At 37.2% G+C, this 18,235-nt stretch overlaps 1 protein-coding gene across 3 annotated transcripts in view; it reads right to left on the bottom strand.

Annotated features, from left to right (window-relative positions):
• Positions 1-18,235, bottom strand: part of CDKAL1 (CDK5 regulatory subunit associated protein 1 like 1) — a 392,748-nt gene that overhangs the window by 75,967 nt on the left and 298,546 nt on the right. For 2 of the 3 annotated variants that reach the window (XM_062618034.1, XM_062618035.1), the window contains exon 12: positions 15,518-15,580. The exons of the other annotated variant lie outside the window; for it this stretch is intronic. In XM_062618034.1, coding sequence (XP_062474018.1) covers positions 15,518-15,580 — 63 coding nt within the window. The remainder of the gene's footprint in view (positions 1-15,517; positions 15,581-18,235) is intronic. 3 annotated transcript variants of the gene reach the window in all.

Genomic DNA, 18,235 nt, shown 5'->3' with positions numbered 1-18,235 from the left:
TTTTTATTCTCAGGAAGACAACTGCAAATGTATTTTACTTTTTCCTCCACATTTTGAAGTGTAATGCAGACTGACTATGTCTTGTTCATAGCTTGAAAACTTCAGAGGATCCTTTGCAGAGTGCTACTATAAATGACTGTCATTTTCACCACAGACCTTTGCTATTATCAATGTACTGGGCTGCTCCAGCCCCACAAGCCTGTATGGTGATACTGCTACTCCAAGGTGGAAGTTGGATAATGAGAACACTGGGGAGCAGTATCCATACTGAAGGCTTCCTCTGAGCTTGACGTTCCCACTTTTATGAATAGCCAACAGGGAGCCTAGCAGAAGATACTGCTTATGCCTGTTGGCAAGACTTTAACTTTTTAACTTCCATAATGTCTCTGAGGTAAACTATAATTACTCAGGCAAAATAATGTGGGAGTTCTATACCTGGGAGGAGCAAAGCAAAATTACTCAAGATCAGTTGTTGACTTACTAGAGAACTGTAATTCAACACAGGGCACAGTTGTTTTTTTAAAATCCTCCTTGGCACACAAATGAAGATGGTGCTTTTGTAATAAAGATTAAGCGGGTTTTGTTTATCCTATTTTCAGCATCTATACGTAATTTAACACAGATTATTGCTGAATTATGATTCTCTCAACCACAGATGTCTATTTTAAAAAGCTGTGAAATTGTAAACAAACAAATCTTGTCTTTAAAATAAATGTACGAGAAAACATAGATGCATTAGAAGAAGAAAACAGAAAAAGCAGAGTTTTGCATAAAACTGTGGAAAAGAACAAATGTAAGACTGGGTGTTCTCAGTGCTAGACCCTAAGGAGCTTTGTATCTTTATTAAGTATAGTGATTGAATTTTCTAAAATCTTCCTCAAGAACCATTACTTGCTGTACTATGTCAAACAGCCTTCTAACATGCCATTAGTTTTCAGCCCTAAGTACAGCTTAAAATTATAAAGAATTCATGCTGGATGGCTTGAAATAAACCTCATCTACTCTGGAGAGAAGCAGCATCAAGCTCAACAGAAATAAAATAAGAACAGGAAAATTTTGATTTAATTGGTGGGATTATGGACAAATGCTGCTCCACATTCCTCAGAAGTTGTACATGGAATTCTTCTTTACCTCATTCTTAAGGTATTTTCACAAGCAAAGCAGAGGGAACAATACGTTTTTTTAAATAGATCCAAAGTACCTGCAAGCTCTGCTCATGGGAATACTGAGGAAAAGTGAGAAAATGGGGCAAAAAAGTAAAAACAAAACAAGAAACAAAACCCCCCAAAACCCCCCTCAAATCCAACCAACAATAATGCCATTTCTAACTGTCAACGAAAAATTGGTGGCTGTGATATTTCCGTACCATTTGAGTGGTGAGGAACCCCTAAGAAAGCACACCCAGCATGACCAGTAAATGCTGGACTTGGAGATATAGCAAATATGCTTACTGCATTTCTTATTAAGACTATGAAGTATTGTCGTGTGCTCACCATTTCATGGAGTGTTATATACATAGCAACATAGGTAGACAGGAATCCTGGGCAGCTTCTCATCCTGTGGTCTTTGAAAATTCAAATGGTTAAGATTAAGTAGCTTCTGAAACCTAACATCCACTTCATGGCTCCAACGTGACAGGGTTAACCATAGGACAAATTTTTCCCTTAAGTCATATTGTAAAGTATCACTGAATGAAAGCAATCTAATGAGAAGGAGTATATGTAACTTCTTACAAGTAAGTTAGAAAAAAAAAAGAAAATCTGCAAGACTTATCAACTACATATTGACTGATCAGTTCCTATGTAAGTATTGGGAGATTATTAGTTTTGCTAATCCAACAACACAGTATCTTCAATACGCTACTGCCAAACTCTATTAGAAGCCTTCACTGTTACTTATTACGACTTTTGTCTATTGTATGTATAATTAAGATTCTTAAATTTTCCTCAAGATGTGAATTTAAATATGCCAATTTTAAGATATTCTGTGCTTACAGAATTTACAACCTGATGATACTTTGTTTCAGAAACCATTATCTCAAGCTATGTTTACAAAGAAGCAAGGAACTTCAGCATATCACCAAAGCAGGAAAATGAGAAATTTTAAGATTTACTTAAGCCAGTTGAGATGTACCTCAGATTCTTTAGACAAGTCCATTGTCCCTACCAGAAAAGCAACATGAGGCAGTGACTACAAACAGCTGACAGAAAGCAAAATAAAATAAAGTTAAAAGAGTAGCAGTAAAACCAAAATACAGGCATTTGTAGATAGAGATTTATTTAAAGATCCATTTATCTCAACTCAAGCTGTATGACAGGACTGTTGCTCTCTTTTGTATGGCTGTAACCTATAGGAATTAAATATACAAGCACATATATACATGCACTTTTCCATGTACGTATACTTATTAAAAAATCCCTACTATATTTTCTTAGTCCAGAATATGATTAATGCAGCCTATCGGAAGCCAGATGGTGCAAAACCACAGCCATCAATCAAAATGAAAAGACCACTGACTGCTACCCAGAGCAATGTGCTCTCAAATGGAATTTCTGGTCACAGACCCTAACACACGATGTGTAGGGAAAGCCATAAACATCATGGCACTGCCCCTGAAGAATGGCCAGAAACACATCGGGCTTTGTTAGGCAAAAAAACCTGGAAATGTATTACTTACTGCTGTAGACTCTGACTGAGAAAGGCTCTGCAAGCCAAATGTATGTACTTTTAAAAAAAAATTAAAAGAAAGCTCTTTAATGAGTTTAATAATGTTTGCACTGATGACAGTATCTGTCAAACTGTGCACTTACCATTTGATTTAATATGGGATTGTGCCATACATAAACAAAGCAGCTGCCACTGTCTGTCTGACATGTGAATTGGTATTTAGTGTCTGTTCCTGCACAGGACTTACAAATGGTTCATATTTTTAGCTTTATATTACTCATTTTCAGCAAAAATTCTACGTAAAACAAGCTTGGGGTTTGCAACATAAACCGGCAACTGCTTATGTCTCGTACAGTTTTGTACCAGGCAGGCCTTTTATATAAAAAATAAGCTTGTAAAAATAAAAGGCATGAAGGAGCATAATTTACCACAGGAATATTAAATGCGATGTGAAAATGAACAGCAACAGGAACACATAGGTATTTTTTTCCCTGGAAAAAGCATGACAGTATGAAATAAAGGATTTGTCAGCATGACTGCTTGTATTTGCAACCTGAAGTTTTTTATCACAACACCTCTTATGTGTGCTACATATATCAAATTTCACAGAAATATGTTTTGGGGGTGAAAAAATTAATCTTGTGCTACATTTTAAAGACCTTTGTCAACTACTTGCAAATCCATTTCTTTTTCTACAAGGCTAGATGACTAATTATAACTACCATGACTGTATGAGGGATGTCTGAAAGAAAAAATTAAACATGGCCTAAAGCAGCATTTATATGAACTAAAACATCACCTTTAAAGACCAACCTTTTGATTGCTTTCAGTAATATTAGAAAATGGCACAGTGATCACTAAGAAATTTTAGTGCTCTTGTTCCTTTAAGGAGATAGAAATCCCCCACTTTTATCCTGATGAATCAAGAGATAACAAACCTTAAATTCACCATTGGCCCCACAAGCCTCTTATACTTCAGATGCTGCAAATCAAATAGAGGCAGCCTCTAGAATTACAGGAAGAAGCTACAGCTTCCTGGAAAAATGTTTTGGCGTGGGGTGTGGTTTTTTTTCACATTGGAATCTTTGCCAAAATTTCAAATGATGAAGTAGATTCCAGAGAAGATGGCTGCCATACAAGCCCCTCAGACTGGAGCCTTTCCCTCAAAAAATCCATCAAAGGATGGATAATTGATTTTATTCATCTTTGAATGGATACAGTGTTTTGGATGAAAACTATTCTATGTTTATAAAATACCAAACTACAGAGGAAAAATAATATAAACCCCATGTAATATTTAAGGAATGAAAAATGCTTTTTTAATGTGCATTTATAACAAAATCCAGGTTTGTTCCTCCCTTCCTACTGACAGCACTCCTCCTTCCTTCTGACACATTAAAGCTCAAATACAGCTGAAATCAGATTATGTCTTAGAGATGCTTTCTTCTACCCTGAACTGGGACCTAAACCTCCACGGTATGTCTGCACTGCAGAGTGAACGCAAAGTCTATGGACTCTGAGCCTCCACTTTTGAACTAGGTTTGGAAGGCTTTTAAGCCTACCCTAATCTACATGAGACTGAATGCAAGACCACTGACAGCACACTTGTAAGCACACTAAACATCACAGATAGGTATCTTGCTGCAGGTGACAGTCACCTAGATTAACTATGCAAAGTCCACATAGCAGATTCCGAGACTCCTCTTCTAGCTGCCCTTCAAAGCAAAGAACTGGAGCACATGCTGAGAGTGACCTGACTGTGCTGTGCTGACAGCAAGAGAACAAGTTTCCTGTGTAGAACAATATAAAGTTCAAATTATACCTACAGTTTTGCACAGTCACTTTACTCAGACTTGTCTTTTCATCTCTGTGATATCATTACAATGTTTCTAGTTTCAAGATTTTAAATAACAGCAGAGTATGGAATTATAGCCAGTCCTGACCTGTCACTATTTGCGAAAAATGTGATCCCATCCTTCCCTCATTTACTCGAAAAATGCTAGATTGTTTCTGAAGGATATTTGAAACCAATCTCAAATCAAAGTGCTGATGATGGGGTTTTGTGTGTATGTAAGGCTATGCAGAAGATTAAGAGGATAAGATCAAAATTTCCATTCTCCTATTATCAGACACAAAGGCAAAAAATACACACTTACTTCACAGCTTTATATCAAAACGTCATTAAAACAAGCTTTTAAACAGGAATAAGGAAGAAGAAAACTAAATGGAATATGTTCACTCCACGCAAGAAAGTAAAAACTATACCGAAGAGTTGCGTACAAGAAGATTACCCAAAATCTGGTAATAAAAGCATTGATGCCAACTTGGTTAGCATCCAGAACTTTAACGTAAATGAGTTTAAGTACACAGAAAGACTGTATCAGTTTTATGAGCAAATTCAGCTATTGTTCTCTAGTGAGAAGATATGGAACAGAATGTAAAGATAGTTAGCATATCCATTAGCGAAGTTCCCAAAACTTGAAGTTCTGCATATATAATTAATTAAAAACAAGCAAGCTCAAGAGCTTGGTCATAGGAACATTATGGTCAATAGCAAAGTTTAAACTCTTGAACAGTGAAGAACTCTGCCACCATGTCCGCAGGTGGGTTCTCATGACATAGCGCTCATGCACTTCTGCACTAGATGATCGTTAAGGTCCCTTCCAACCCTAGCCATTCCATGATGGAATGACCACAGAACTATTAAGTTATACACTCTATCGCACTGCCAATGCAAGAATAGAGAGCTTAAAAGAAATTTTAACAGGACCAGGCCTGTTTACTTTTTGTGATGCCAAGGTTTTCCAGCAACGAATTTTGGAAATCCTGAACTTTTTCATGTTTTTGTGCCAGTACCACATAACAATGAACAAGGTACATAAGTGATACAAGGCATGCAGCAAAAGGTAATGCTTTTCTCTGGAAAATAGCAAGAGGATCAATGTGCCTCAAACAATTTTTTTTACTTGAGTTCACATGGCATATATTTAATGTTACCATAAAACTGGTCTCCCATTTTATATTTCAGTATCTTTTGGAGCTAGAAAATACTTGAGGCAATCTGTTATATCAGGTAGCATTCGCATACTGTATCAAGGAAAAAAGCTGTGATGTAAATAATAGCTATTTTCATGATTATGTAACTGAAAAAAAACATACAGATGTTTTTACATGGGGGAAAGAGGTATCACACAGTATCACAGTATGCTAGAGATTGGAAGGGACCTCAAAAGATCATCTAGTCCAATCCCCCTGCCGGAGCAGGAACACCTAGATAATGTTACACAGGAATGTGTCCAGGCGGGCTTTGAATGTCTCCAGGGAAGGAGACTCCACAACCTCCCTGGGCAGCCTGTTCCAGTGTTCCGTCACCGTCCAGACTTTGTATCAGTGATAACTCTTTTGAGTCTTTCAGCCCAGCTAGTTTTCCACCTATCAATCCAGCCCATATCTGACCAGTTTAGTGATAAAGGTTCTATGGGAGTATGCATTTGATAAAAATCAGGGTACATGGTACAAGGTACATCCACTGCGCACTTCTTGGTCACACTGCCATTCACTTCTTCAAAATAATGAAGTTAGGCATGTAAGATTTGCACTTAGTAAACCATTCTCACTGCTCCTAATCACCTTCCTGTCTCTTGTTTTAAGAAATAGCTTCTGAGAGCATTGCTCCCTAACCTTGCTAGGGAATAATGTGAGGCTGACCAGTGGCGCCCACATTCATCTTAGCTTTCCTTTTGCTACTGAGGAACTTAAAGAATCTATTCTTATTACCCTTTTCTTCTGTTGGTAGTCACAAATCCATCTGGCTTTTTCTCTACACGTGGGCAGTGTTTTTTTATTTCTTCCAAGTAACTTATCCCTGTTTTCACCTTTTGTGTAATTCCTTCTTGTGTTTAAGGTCAAGTCAGGAGCTCTATCTTAATCAGTGCTAGTCTTCAGTGCTCCTTCAGCTTTCTGCAAATCTGAATCTGCTCTTTTCAAGTCCAGGTTTGTAATTCTGTTGTAAATCTTGCTCACCACTCTTAGGATTGTAAACTTCAGAGTCTTGTAGTCATGGAAGCCAAGACTGCCCTTGACCTTTACATCTTCCAGCGTTTCTTGTTTGTGAGTAGATCCAACAAAATATCTAGTCTGTTTGTTGATCACCTGCATCACTCAATTTTTCCCTCTTGTACAGATGTAATATTTGAGCTAAGATGGTCCTGATGAACCCTAACAAGCCTTCTCACCACTACGCAGTAACCTAAATACACCTGGAGTTCAATCTCTGCAGGTGGACCAAGAGCCTTTCTGCTACTGGCAGAAGCCCAGCGCTTCTAGCCTGCCCTGAATGAGCAACCCCTACAATAGGCTGGAATGGGCTGCAGGATTACATCAGCTTGGTTCTTAAAACTGTTCTCAAGATCATTAATAAAGATATTTCAATAATACATTCTTATCTCTAAAACCTCGTTCAACATCCAAGTCCATGCATCATCATATAGCATTATATCTGTGTACAGATGCAAATGTGATTTGACAGGCTACTGTTAACTGTTTTTCAGAAAGATAATTTTAAAAAGATAGAAAAAACACCTGTTTAACCTAAACCAGGAAACACCTCCCTTCTGGTTGATAATCAAGGTTAACAATCCCAAACAATTCAGTTAGCATCAGACAGGGTTAGATCTCCAAATAGCCAATTACAGCAAAAGTTACTGCCTTTGAATACAGTTTTAACCAAAGGCATATATACATGACCTGTTCGTATACATTTTGTGTAAAATAAAACCAATAAATCACTGGTTTTACAGCAAGAAATTCAGGAATTCTTTTGTTTGTTTGTTTGTTTTTACATTTTCTGGATGCCATATACACTTCAAATAAGATTGCAAGTCTTTATCCCAACACTTCAGCTATAGAATTTAGACAGAGCAGATACGTCTTTTTCTACACAGCATATTCAACACACAAGTCCTTTCATTGCTTTGCTTTTCTGGTTTCTCCTCCTTTCCCTACAGAACCCAGAAACAATTCCTGGTATTTGAACAGTCATTTCTAAACAGTCTATACATTAGCTCACTCTGTGTTAGAGATGGCATTAACTGCAATGCATCTAAGAGTTAAGTCAAGAAAAAGCAGGAGCTTTTCAGGCCATTAGATTTTCTTCACTATCATCAAGTAATGTTCAAGTGTGCCATTAGCACAAGGCCACTGCATTACTCTTCAAATTAGAAATTGCTTTTCTCTTTCAGCGGTCTTCTTTGAAGCCTCACATCATATCAAGAGCACAAAACAACTTTATGTAACCTCCTCCAAAAAGCAGTTCTGAACACGAGGAAAAGAATGGATGCAGGTTACAACAAGAATATTTCCATAAAACGTCGTCATATCTGACATCTGAGCTATTAAATTAAACCTGAAATCTATTTGGAGGCAGGAGATAGCAAAAGGTTCCGTCTCTTTTCAGCAATAACTTCTAAATCCTTTTCATCTCACAGAAGAACAATTCAAAGCACCTGCTTTAGGAAATTCAGACTATGGCTCATATCACAGACATTGCAACCTCACAGTTGCCTTATGATTTAGTACAATGCTGCTCCTGGAATAAATAGAAAGCGGGTTAAAAGGATTTTTGTTATTTTCCAGAATCATATACCCAAGTCATTACCAAAAATAAATTTGAAGGCTGACACAGTATCTCAAAACCACTTTCACTTTTTCTGGCTTGAAAGTAACACCTTCACAGCACTTCTACTGCACATGCACATCCTACAAAACACAGTAATCTGAGAAACAGCACTGTCCTTAGGAAATATAACAAGAATTGCTCGTGCATTTCAGCTATTCTGAAATTTCCCGTTTCCAGACCCCAAACCTGGTTTACTTCAATATGCTAGCTGCCATGCCTCACATGTAAAACTTATTCATGCCAGTGGCTATAAAAGATGGCCAGCAACAAATGCAGAAGTAGAAGATGGGAAAGTCTGGGAGGTCAGGAACAACTAAAAAGGTACTAGCATAGATTACCAGAAGATGTAAATCTCACCTGCTAGATATGTTTAGTGATGCACCTATGGTTTAGTCTTTCACTAGTTCTTTTAAGAAACTACAATCATTGAAACACTTCCAACTCTAGTGTCCAACACTTGCATTTACATGCCGTCTCATGTAATCACATCATACCACAGTCCAGACACATCTTCAAAACCAAAGTTGTCATGATCTAGTAACACAGTCGCATGGCGATGCCTGCCATTAGAAAATTAGCCAACATCATGCATTTTTAGAGTTGTTTCTTTAGCAGACATCAGAATTTCTTTTGTTCCATTTTGTTTATTTGTGAAGGATGCATAGAATGTCCAGCTTCTCTTAACATGCGAGAAAAATAAAGGGAATAAGGCTCCCTGGCAGGAAAACCGGAATCAGCAGAAATACTTTACTTCCCATCTCCTCCTGTTTTTGCTTTTTAACTAAGCAATCCTCACCAGGGTGAAGACGATTCTGCTGGTCCTCAGTGCCACCACTGCACCCTCCATTGCCCTGTCACAGCCTGCGGTCCCCAGAGGTCATCAGCTACCACACAGGGGCTGGAAGGAATGCAGTACTTGACAGGTTTTGCTACCAGAAGCCAACTGACTCCAATGTCTCATCCCTTAACTGGGACTTTCCTCTTGCTTTTGGATACTTCATATTTCACACAAGTGCCCATGACAATTTCAAGACAGTGCCAGACCAGGAACTGCTATGATTAATATTTTGTGTTACCATTAATGGAAATCACTTAGACCATACAGATATGCCTCCACAGGCAGTGCCAAAAGAGATCCTACCTGTTTGATAGCAGTTCCTGTCTGCTTCATTACAAAACCAATTTCATACCTTCATTACTTACAGCCTCCTTCAATGTGTGGTAGTATTATTTTTTATTTGTTCTGACTTACAAATGCCTCAGACTCTCCAGAGGAGCTACTGAACCCAGCAGAAGAAAGCGGAGCCCTACAACCACAGTTTAAGGAGGGCGACCTTGGATTAGGTATTATCTGTTAAAAACTGGAGCAAGAGTCTTGAACTACTGAAGTAAGTGGTTGAAAACAATTACTGTGGTAAGCCTGTGACAGCAACCATTAGAACCATAACTTTTAAGATGATCATACATAATCTTGTTATTAATCTTTCTTGAGCCAATTATGCACACACCAACTTTATTAAAGCCAGTAGAATACAGGACATCACCCCCTGCCTCCCAGGTTAAGACATCACCCCCTGATCACCAGGTTAAGAGCTAGCCAAGGAAAAAAAAAAACCCACAAAACCAAAAAATAAGACCCCCCCCCCCAAAAAAAAATCCCAACCCCACCCCCAAAAAACAAACAAAAAAGAAAGCTTTTTGTTACTTAACTGTGTATCTTAATACAATGGTCCAAAAACTTAGCTGTCACACAGACACTGTCTATGAGGCTTTAGTTTTTTCAGTGTTTTAACATTTCCAGAACACATAAAAAAAAGAACATTTTTAAACATGAGGCTTAAGGAGTTTACAATTATTTAGTAGTATTGCATCAGAGTAAATTTTGAAATAGAAATTTATGTTTTTAAACCTGAGCACTTTCAACTTGGAAAAACATTTCTCAAAAACCTCTTTTCAAATCACACAGACTTTATTTCTTACTCAGCTGGAGACAGTACATGCTAAATCACTAATGCTCTAAGACATGGCCTTACTTTTTCAGAGATCATGACCCATTGTTGAGCAAGAGATTCAGATTGCAAAAGGCAGAAATGAATCCAGAGCTGAGTTTTAAGTACAACTCTCAGAGGATTTCTCACTGTCATAGCAGAAGGCTGCCAGAGGCATGTATGGACATGCGCTAAGGTCTCTGGCTATCCTCTTCAATGAGGCACAGCAGCAAAATGAATAGTAGTTCTCCTATACTGTGTTTACTATATGTAAAAACATTCCTTTTCAGTGCATAAATTGAGGCTTATAGTTTCAAACAACTGCTCTAGGGTTAGGCTGAACACTTAACCCATCGGACAAAAAGAAGAAAAGGAACTAGGGCTCTGTGCTGCTGAATTTGGACACGTGCTACACAGTGGATCCTGAAGCTTGTAATAAGCTTCTCAAACCTGTTGTTTTGACCAGTTAACCTCCTATCACAACTGCCTTGACAGCTTTCCAAAAAAAAATGGGTGAGGTTTTAAAGGGCAAATGTCTTTTGGGAGAAAGATACTAAGGGAGTTAAACATCCACTGCAGACAGAGTAAAGCTTTTGCTACGGGCAGTGTGGAACCTCACGCAGTGTACACACAATAAAGAGAGCAGAAATTACTTGTGTGCAAACATAATCTTCCATTAAATGAGCTAATAGAAAACTTGTCAGATTATAGTTAAGGGCAAAAAGAGCACTCCTCAACCATATTGTTCTTAATTTTAAATCACAAAACCTGTTGGTACAGCTTTATAAGGATGTAATTTTTATCTCATTTTCTGATGATCCTAGAAAAACATAAACTCTAAGTGGAAAAGCTGTTCTATTGATAACTAGAGTCAGAATTTCACTCTCAAGAAAGCCACACTACACATACTCCTAATAAACACATACTCTACATAAACACAGAAAAAAGTATGTCAGAAGAAGGAATGGCTTCATCTGCAAGTAGAGTTCTATATATTTTTATATATGCTAACTGAAGTAAGTATGAGCAAATGGTAATCAAACATCCATGTGGAACAGCTTTCATAATCAAGATATAACTCAACATCTCCTGAATAATTATTTAATTTTGAAAAGAACAAATTTTATAAGTTATTCATTTTAACAACAAATTGGCGTGGTCTTTCTGTATGTGTCTGACATCAAGAATTCAATATATTCACCAGGTATTCAAGACTGGTACTATGAGATTTTTCAGTGGCACTGTAGCTGAAAGACAAGTTCTGTCTTTGGAGGCTCTGTAAGGACTATGGTGGCACAGGTGAAAGAGAAGAGGATCAGATTCCCCTGGATAGGACAAGTATAAAACAAATGGCAGTTTTTGAGATTTGCTGTTGTATGGTTTCATCTGAACAATAAGAAGGACCACTAGATGCTAAACTACACATATTTAGACATTCGAGAATACAGCAGACCAACTACTCCTCCCCTGCTATCAGCAGAGGCAGAGCATCTCCCACTTTTCCATCCCTTCTGCATAAAAGAATTTAAAAGCTCTGCCCCCCCTGCTGCTGAATCAAGACCTCACTAGATACAAGACAAGACTCCACACCTGGAAGTGGAAGGAAAAGGAAATCCTTGCTTTCCCCCTCCATAAAAAAGCTGGCTTTTCACCTGGGAATGTAGAACCACAAACATTTAAGATGTCATTCAGGATGCAGTAAATTACACTAGATACGCATATAAACTGAGGAAACAATTCCAGGAATACCTACTATTTCTAATAGCTATTGGTCTCCTGACTAAACATAAATAAAAATAAGGTTAGTAAAGCTTGTATAGTTTCTCCATCAAAACATCACTTTCTGGTTTCATGCATGACTCACGAACTTGGAAGAAAGAGTACTATCTGACTGATTTTTCTGTTTTCTGTAAGATATCCCACCATAAAAGGACGAAGTACTGTAAAATCTCAGCAGACAGTCCTGTTCCAGACACTCTAGTTCACAAGCTTCCTTTTACATGGTTTAACTACTACTACCAAGCTCCAACTTATCCTTTAAGGTTATCTCTCTTCTACTCTAGAAAGGTTTTCAGAGAAAAACCTTTTAATCAACCAACTAAGAATCCCAGAAGCCAGTAATTCATGTCATTTGTGCCATGATCCTGCCTCACCAACACTTTGACAAAGCCATTATAACATTTTCTTTTCAAGCTTACTGAAAATTATCTAGGAAACAGCAAACAACTTCCCTGAAAATTAACTCTTCTGCCACAGGGACCTCAACACGCTTGTGAGGTGGGCTGATGCCAACCTCATGAAGTTTAACCATGCCAAGTGCAAGGTCCTACACCTGGGTCGGAGCAATTCCAGGCACAGCTGCAGGGTGGGCAGAGAAGAGATTCAGAGCAGCCCTGCAGAGAAGGACTTGGGAGTGTTGGTCGATGAGAAAATGAACATGAGCTGGCTTCAGTGTGCGCTTGCAGCCCAGAAAGCCAACCGTATCCTGGGCTGCATCAAAAACAGCGTGACCAGCAGGTCAAAGGAGGTGATCCTGCCCCTCTACTCTGCTCTTGTGAGACCTCACCTGGAGTATTGTGTGCAGTTCTGGTGTCCTCAACATAAAAAGGACATGGAACTGTAGGAACAAGTGCAGAAGAGGGCCACGAGGATGATCAGGGGACTGGGGCACCTCCTGTATGAAGACAGGCTGAGAAAGTTGGGGCTGTTCAGCCTGGAGAAGAGAAGGCTGCTTGGAGACCTCATAGCAGCCTTTTTATATCTGAAGGGGGCCTATAGGGATGCTGGGGATGGACTCTTCATTAGGGACTGTAGTGATAGAACAAGGGGTAATGGGTTAAAACTTAAACAGGGGAAGTTTAGGTTGGATATAAGGAAGAAGTTTTTTACTGTAAGGGTGGTGAGGCACTGGAATGGGTTGCCCAGGGAAGTTGTGAATGCTCCATGGTGGTGTTCAAGGTCAGGTTGGACGGAGCCTTGGGTGGCATGGTTTAGTGTGAGGTGTCCCTGCCCATGGCAGGGGGGTTGGAACTAGATGATCTTAAGGTCCTTTCCAACCCTAACTATTCTATGATTCTATGATTTAAATAAAAAAACAGAACTACAGTAAAACTAATACAATTCTTAAATTGGCAGCTGAGGTGCAAATTAAAAGCACAGAGCAAGAAATCTGCAGTGAATTTACTGTAGCCACTAGAAATAGGATGTATTCAGCAGAAGGAAAACTTTCACTGTAAGGAAAAATCATCTTTTTAATGAACTTTCATTTCTCCTTTTTCTCGTCTTTTACTTTCAGATATATATGCAGAATGTGGTTGGAAGCAACAAAAGAGTAGAGCTTCAAAAATCATCAAACAATGGTGCTACTTTTAATAATTTATTAAAGGTCCTAAAACAAAGATCAAAAGGGAATGTATCTGAGCATTTATATTCAATTCTACATTGCCTGATGACTAATTTGTAAAGAGCGCGTAAGTCTTAACAACTGAAGCCAAAACCATTTGAGGATACTTTGATATAATGCCACAAAGGATATGAGCAGGAAGGCAGCAGGAGTTACAAATGGCCATCTCCATTAAAAGTGTTAATAAAAGGATAATGGAATTTCCTTGTACTATGAATGAAAAGTGTTTGGTACATGAGAATTTAGACACAGAGAGGAATATCAAAGCTTCTGGTTCATCAGTTGCTTCTCCTTATTAGATCTTAATTGACTTACTATTACATTTACTTTAAAATGCTTCAGATCAAAAAGGCAATGATCCCATTCAAAATTCTGTCACACTGATTTCCTTTATTCTTCATGTTTCTCAATTTTCACAGGCCCTTAATATGTGCTTTACCAACCCCTGTAAACAGTGCAAGTCCATCTATATAAAAACACTTTGAAGTGATGGATTTAACTTGAAATGCTAGATCATTATTAAAATTATATAATATACCTTTTGCTTGACTTTTTTTTTCCAAACCGTACATTTTCAAGTTGCTGGTAGCTATAGAACTCTCATGGCAACAACTTACCTGATAAATTTAAACCATTAATATTTACACAATATATTTCTTCCTCATAGACAAATGTGTAGTTACATGTATATACGCATAAGATCATAAGCAGAAATAGATGCACATACACACACACTTCTACCAACTTCTTCCCACAAACATAAAACTTAGCTAATTTTTTCCAATGTAAAGCTATTTGTTATATAGCCAGGAAAAGAAAGCATAAAGTTCAAAACTTTCCTTTGGAATGTCCAACAAAAAAATATTTCAAATCTTTCCTTTTCAAAATGGATACTTGCAAAATCACACACGCTTTGCAAAACAAAAGCAGCAAAGACAGTAAATCATGCTGCTGACAAATTGCTAAGGGATTTAGTGCACTTGCTTAAAAACTCATGCCCAAAAATGCATCCAAGATAGGAGGAACTCCCCTAAAATATTTACAAACCTACTTAACTCTCCTCCAATCTGCTGCTTAATTTTGCATAATGTCTACAAAAATCCCATGACATAGCTACAGCACAGAAATGCTGTGATCTCTGTCTCTTGGTCCTCCAAAAATCTTTTTTAACAGCTTTAAATTCATACTGCAATGTCTGTAAGGAAGTGACCTTTTTTCTTACCCTACAGTATGGGATATAATAAACAAGGTTGTTTTTTTTTTTTATCAGGGTTCCCAGACTTTACAAATAAGGATCAAGTTATAATGTTGATGTACAGTTCTTCTTCCCCGCAGACAACCATCAGGTTGTTACCAAAGCAGCCTCTTCCAATGATGCTTCCAGAATCAATAGATAATTCATCAGTATCATGTATTTCAGGCCTAACTGACACAAGAGGATAAGCAACATACTAAAGGGTAACATATCTTGTAAATAGAAAAATAGGGGAATCTGATAACACATACAGTCACTTTGCAAGATTTAGTGTGAGTCTGCAAATTATACTTCTATGAGGTTCATGTGAGTCACTGGGTTTACAAATCAGAAAATGCAACTTCTAAAGCTTAACTTGAAGAAACAAAGAAATATTCATGTGATAGCATAATTCAAGTAATATGAATACCCTAGCACTTTCAACTTTATAATTTCCTCTCATTTTTGAATTAAACATGATACATAGTTAACATGAATGTTTGGAATTTGTCTTAACAAAGAAATGTAGGTAGTATATTTTTTCTTACCTTATGATCATATGGACTGTATGAATGAAACAGCTGGGACAGATCCTTTGTTCGCTGTTTTTTCTGAAAAGTAGTATTAATAAATAAACCGTATTAGAAAAGTTAAAGGAAAAAGAAAGAGACTACTGATTTAAAAAGCTGTATGCAGGTACAAACACATTCTCTCCCAACTTTGTTAATGGAACTGTAGGTATGAAGAGCAGTGTATGCAGATTAGGGATATTAAATATCACAGGAAATAATTAACATATATATTAACAATGTTAAGACCATATCCTTAATAAATAATAAACACTAATCTATGGAACATCAGTGGAATGTGTAAACAATTAAGATTTGTTTTAATTTCTGCACAGTAAATTATAAATAATGCTTTAGAATACAGATAACAAAACTTGACGATTAGGCTTCAATCTTGCAAAGACTTGTCTATTATTCTAGCATGTACATGCAGTCTTGCTTAATAGCATATGAGGTTTAAAGGAGGTAAGTTTAAAGAGAAATAATTCATTATTTTTTGATTTCTTTTGATGCTGATACTCTCATTGCCTTGATTGTGGAAAAGAAATAGGTGGTATGCCATTTAATGCCAAGGCAAATGAAAAAAAAAAAAAAAGAATCCTTTTAAGAGCAAAGTTCAAAGACAAAATGTGCTTAATCCAGCTTCTACTGAAATTAATGATAGTGCTTTCAGTGATTTCAGCAGACGTTAAATACATTCAGCTGCATCCTATGGAAGAGGACAGGGAGAGGAGAAAACCCATTTCATCAATGCAGGGATGAGTCACAAATAAGTTCAAAGGTTTATTATGTCAGAATCTTTGTTGACTTATCTCGTTGCTTGGGAAGGCAAAGCACTGTGCATTTGAAAACGTGTGACAAACAGGGAGGCAGCTGCAAGAATTCCTTGCTTGTAGTCTGTACTATTATCTTTTTCTAGCCATTATTTCTTGTAAAGTAGTTTTCCAACTAAACTGGTAGTTTCTGTTCATGTTTCCAGCACGCTGGGAACTAAATAGACAGTAGCATGACGGCAGTATTTAACTTCTGGAAACTATAGGATAATTTAGTAACCTTTCATTCTGCAAAATCAACTGTGCATTTCCTTTCCTTACAAAGTTTTAATTTCAGCAAAATGTTCTTATGCAGCAACTTAGCCATAAAACAACTTTAATTACTAATACAAATTTTCAAGAGCTAGATACTTCTGAGTCATTAAAGGTATCAGATTAACATTACTACTTCTGCGAGGTCCCTACCTATGTTTAAGGTATGACCACTAAAGAGTCCAGAAAATTATTTTTTACTCACTGTCCCTCTTCAAACAAGAACAGTATATTTAAGTTTTCAGTATGAGGTGACTTCTGCCATAGATAATTCTATTCAATTACTGTAAGTAATAACTAACAGGAATTGTTTCTCTGAGCTTAATAAGAGGCTTTAAAACTAAGAGAAGTGATATTAAAAACATTTCTGTTAGTATACACTTCCTCAGCAATCAAACATACCTTTGCCAAAGAGAAGATCCCCCTTAGTAGAGAAACCTTCACCCTCTAACTCCCATTAATACCTCTTTTATTTCCAATGGGAAAAAAAACCCAACACTCAAATGAAAGCATCAGGTAACTGAACCCAAATTCCATCACCATCTCACAATGACTTCTTTCTTTGTAGTACAGTTATACACAGTGAGAATGATCAAAATACTACAATAAGGACTTGGAGAAATGTAATGATAAATTGAAAAGTGATATCAAAATTATTATTAAAAAGGTTTCTTAAAAACCTAATTTAATGTAGAATCATGCAAGAAGTAGACAAAAGCATTTTAGTTTGGAATCCTCCACTAATTTATATATTTCTAGAAAAAAAAACAACAAAACCAAACAAACCCAAACCCCCACACAATCAAAATAAAGCCTAATTCTTGCTTTTTCTTAAGGAAGATGATTTCTTTTGTATCCTTTTTGACTGCACAAGAAGTGTTTTTGAGTAATTTTATTGGAATAGCTTTAATAACACTCAAAACTATTATGACAGAAATCCTCTGGCCCTCAGTCTCTGGCCAAAAATACTACATGCTCAGCTAGACAAAATGAAGATGGCTTCCTTTACACAACACACTGACATAGTCTTTCACTTTTTACTATAGAAAATTATGGTTTATTATTTACCTTTCCACAAAAGGTACAAGTTTTGTTTTTTGTACAAAATCAAAGTGCTCCAGATAGGGGAAATGCTTGAAATTCACGACACAGAGGAACATGGAATGATACTTATGGACATGCACATGAAGAAATGCTGCCCCAAAATTCCGAGGATGCCCTGTACAATTATCTGACCTAAATCAAACCACCGTTTCACTACTTTGTAGGAACTCTGAATACAGAGTTAAAAATGAATTAAGCAGAGAGTTAAGATTGCTTAGTGATAATTGCTATCATTCTAGAATAATGAGTTTAGCTTAACTGAGGTCTCTAAAAACCAGAAATAGAAACTATTTCAAATACAGAGACTATGGAAAGGACAGGGAATTCTTGCTGCTATAACGGTTACCCCTTCAACTCACACAACAGGCATTAACCACACTGTTTTTTTTTACAAGAAGAAAAATCCTGGTTCCCACCTCACCTTTAAGCAGTGTAAGCACAGAATAAAGCATGCTCCATGTCTCCATGTCTAGACGTTGCAGAGGAAAATAAGGAGCCCAAAAGCTCC

The sequence above is a fragment of the Pezoporus occidentalis genome, unplaced genomic scaffold, assembly GCF_034315485.1.
Source record: "Pezoporus occidentalis ecotype Australia unplaced genomic scaffold, CSIRO_AGI_Poc_V1 ctg2, whole genome shotgun sequence".
In the NCBI taxonomy this organism is placed as follows: domain Eukaryota; kingdom Metazoa; phylum Chordata; class Aves; order Psittaciformes; family Psittacidae; genus Pezoporus; species Pezoporus occidentalis.
The sequence above is the reverse complement of the archived record's forward strand: the minus strand, read 5'-3'. Positions and strand labels throughout refer to the sequence as shown.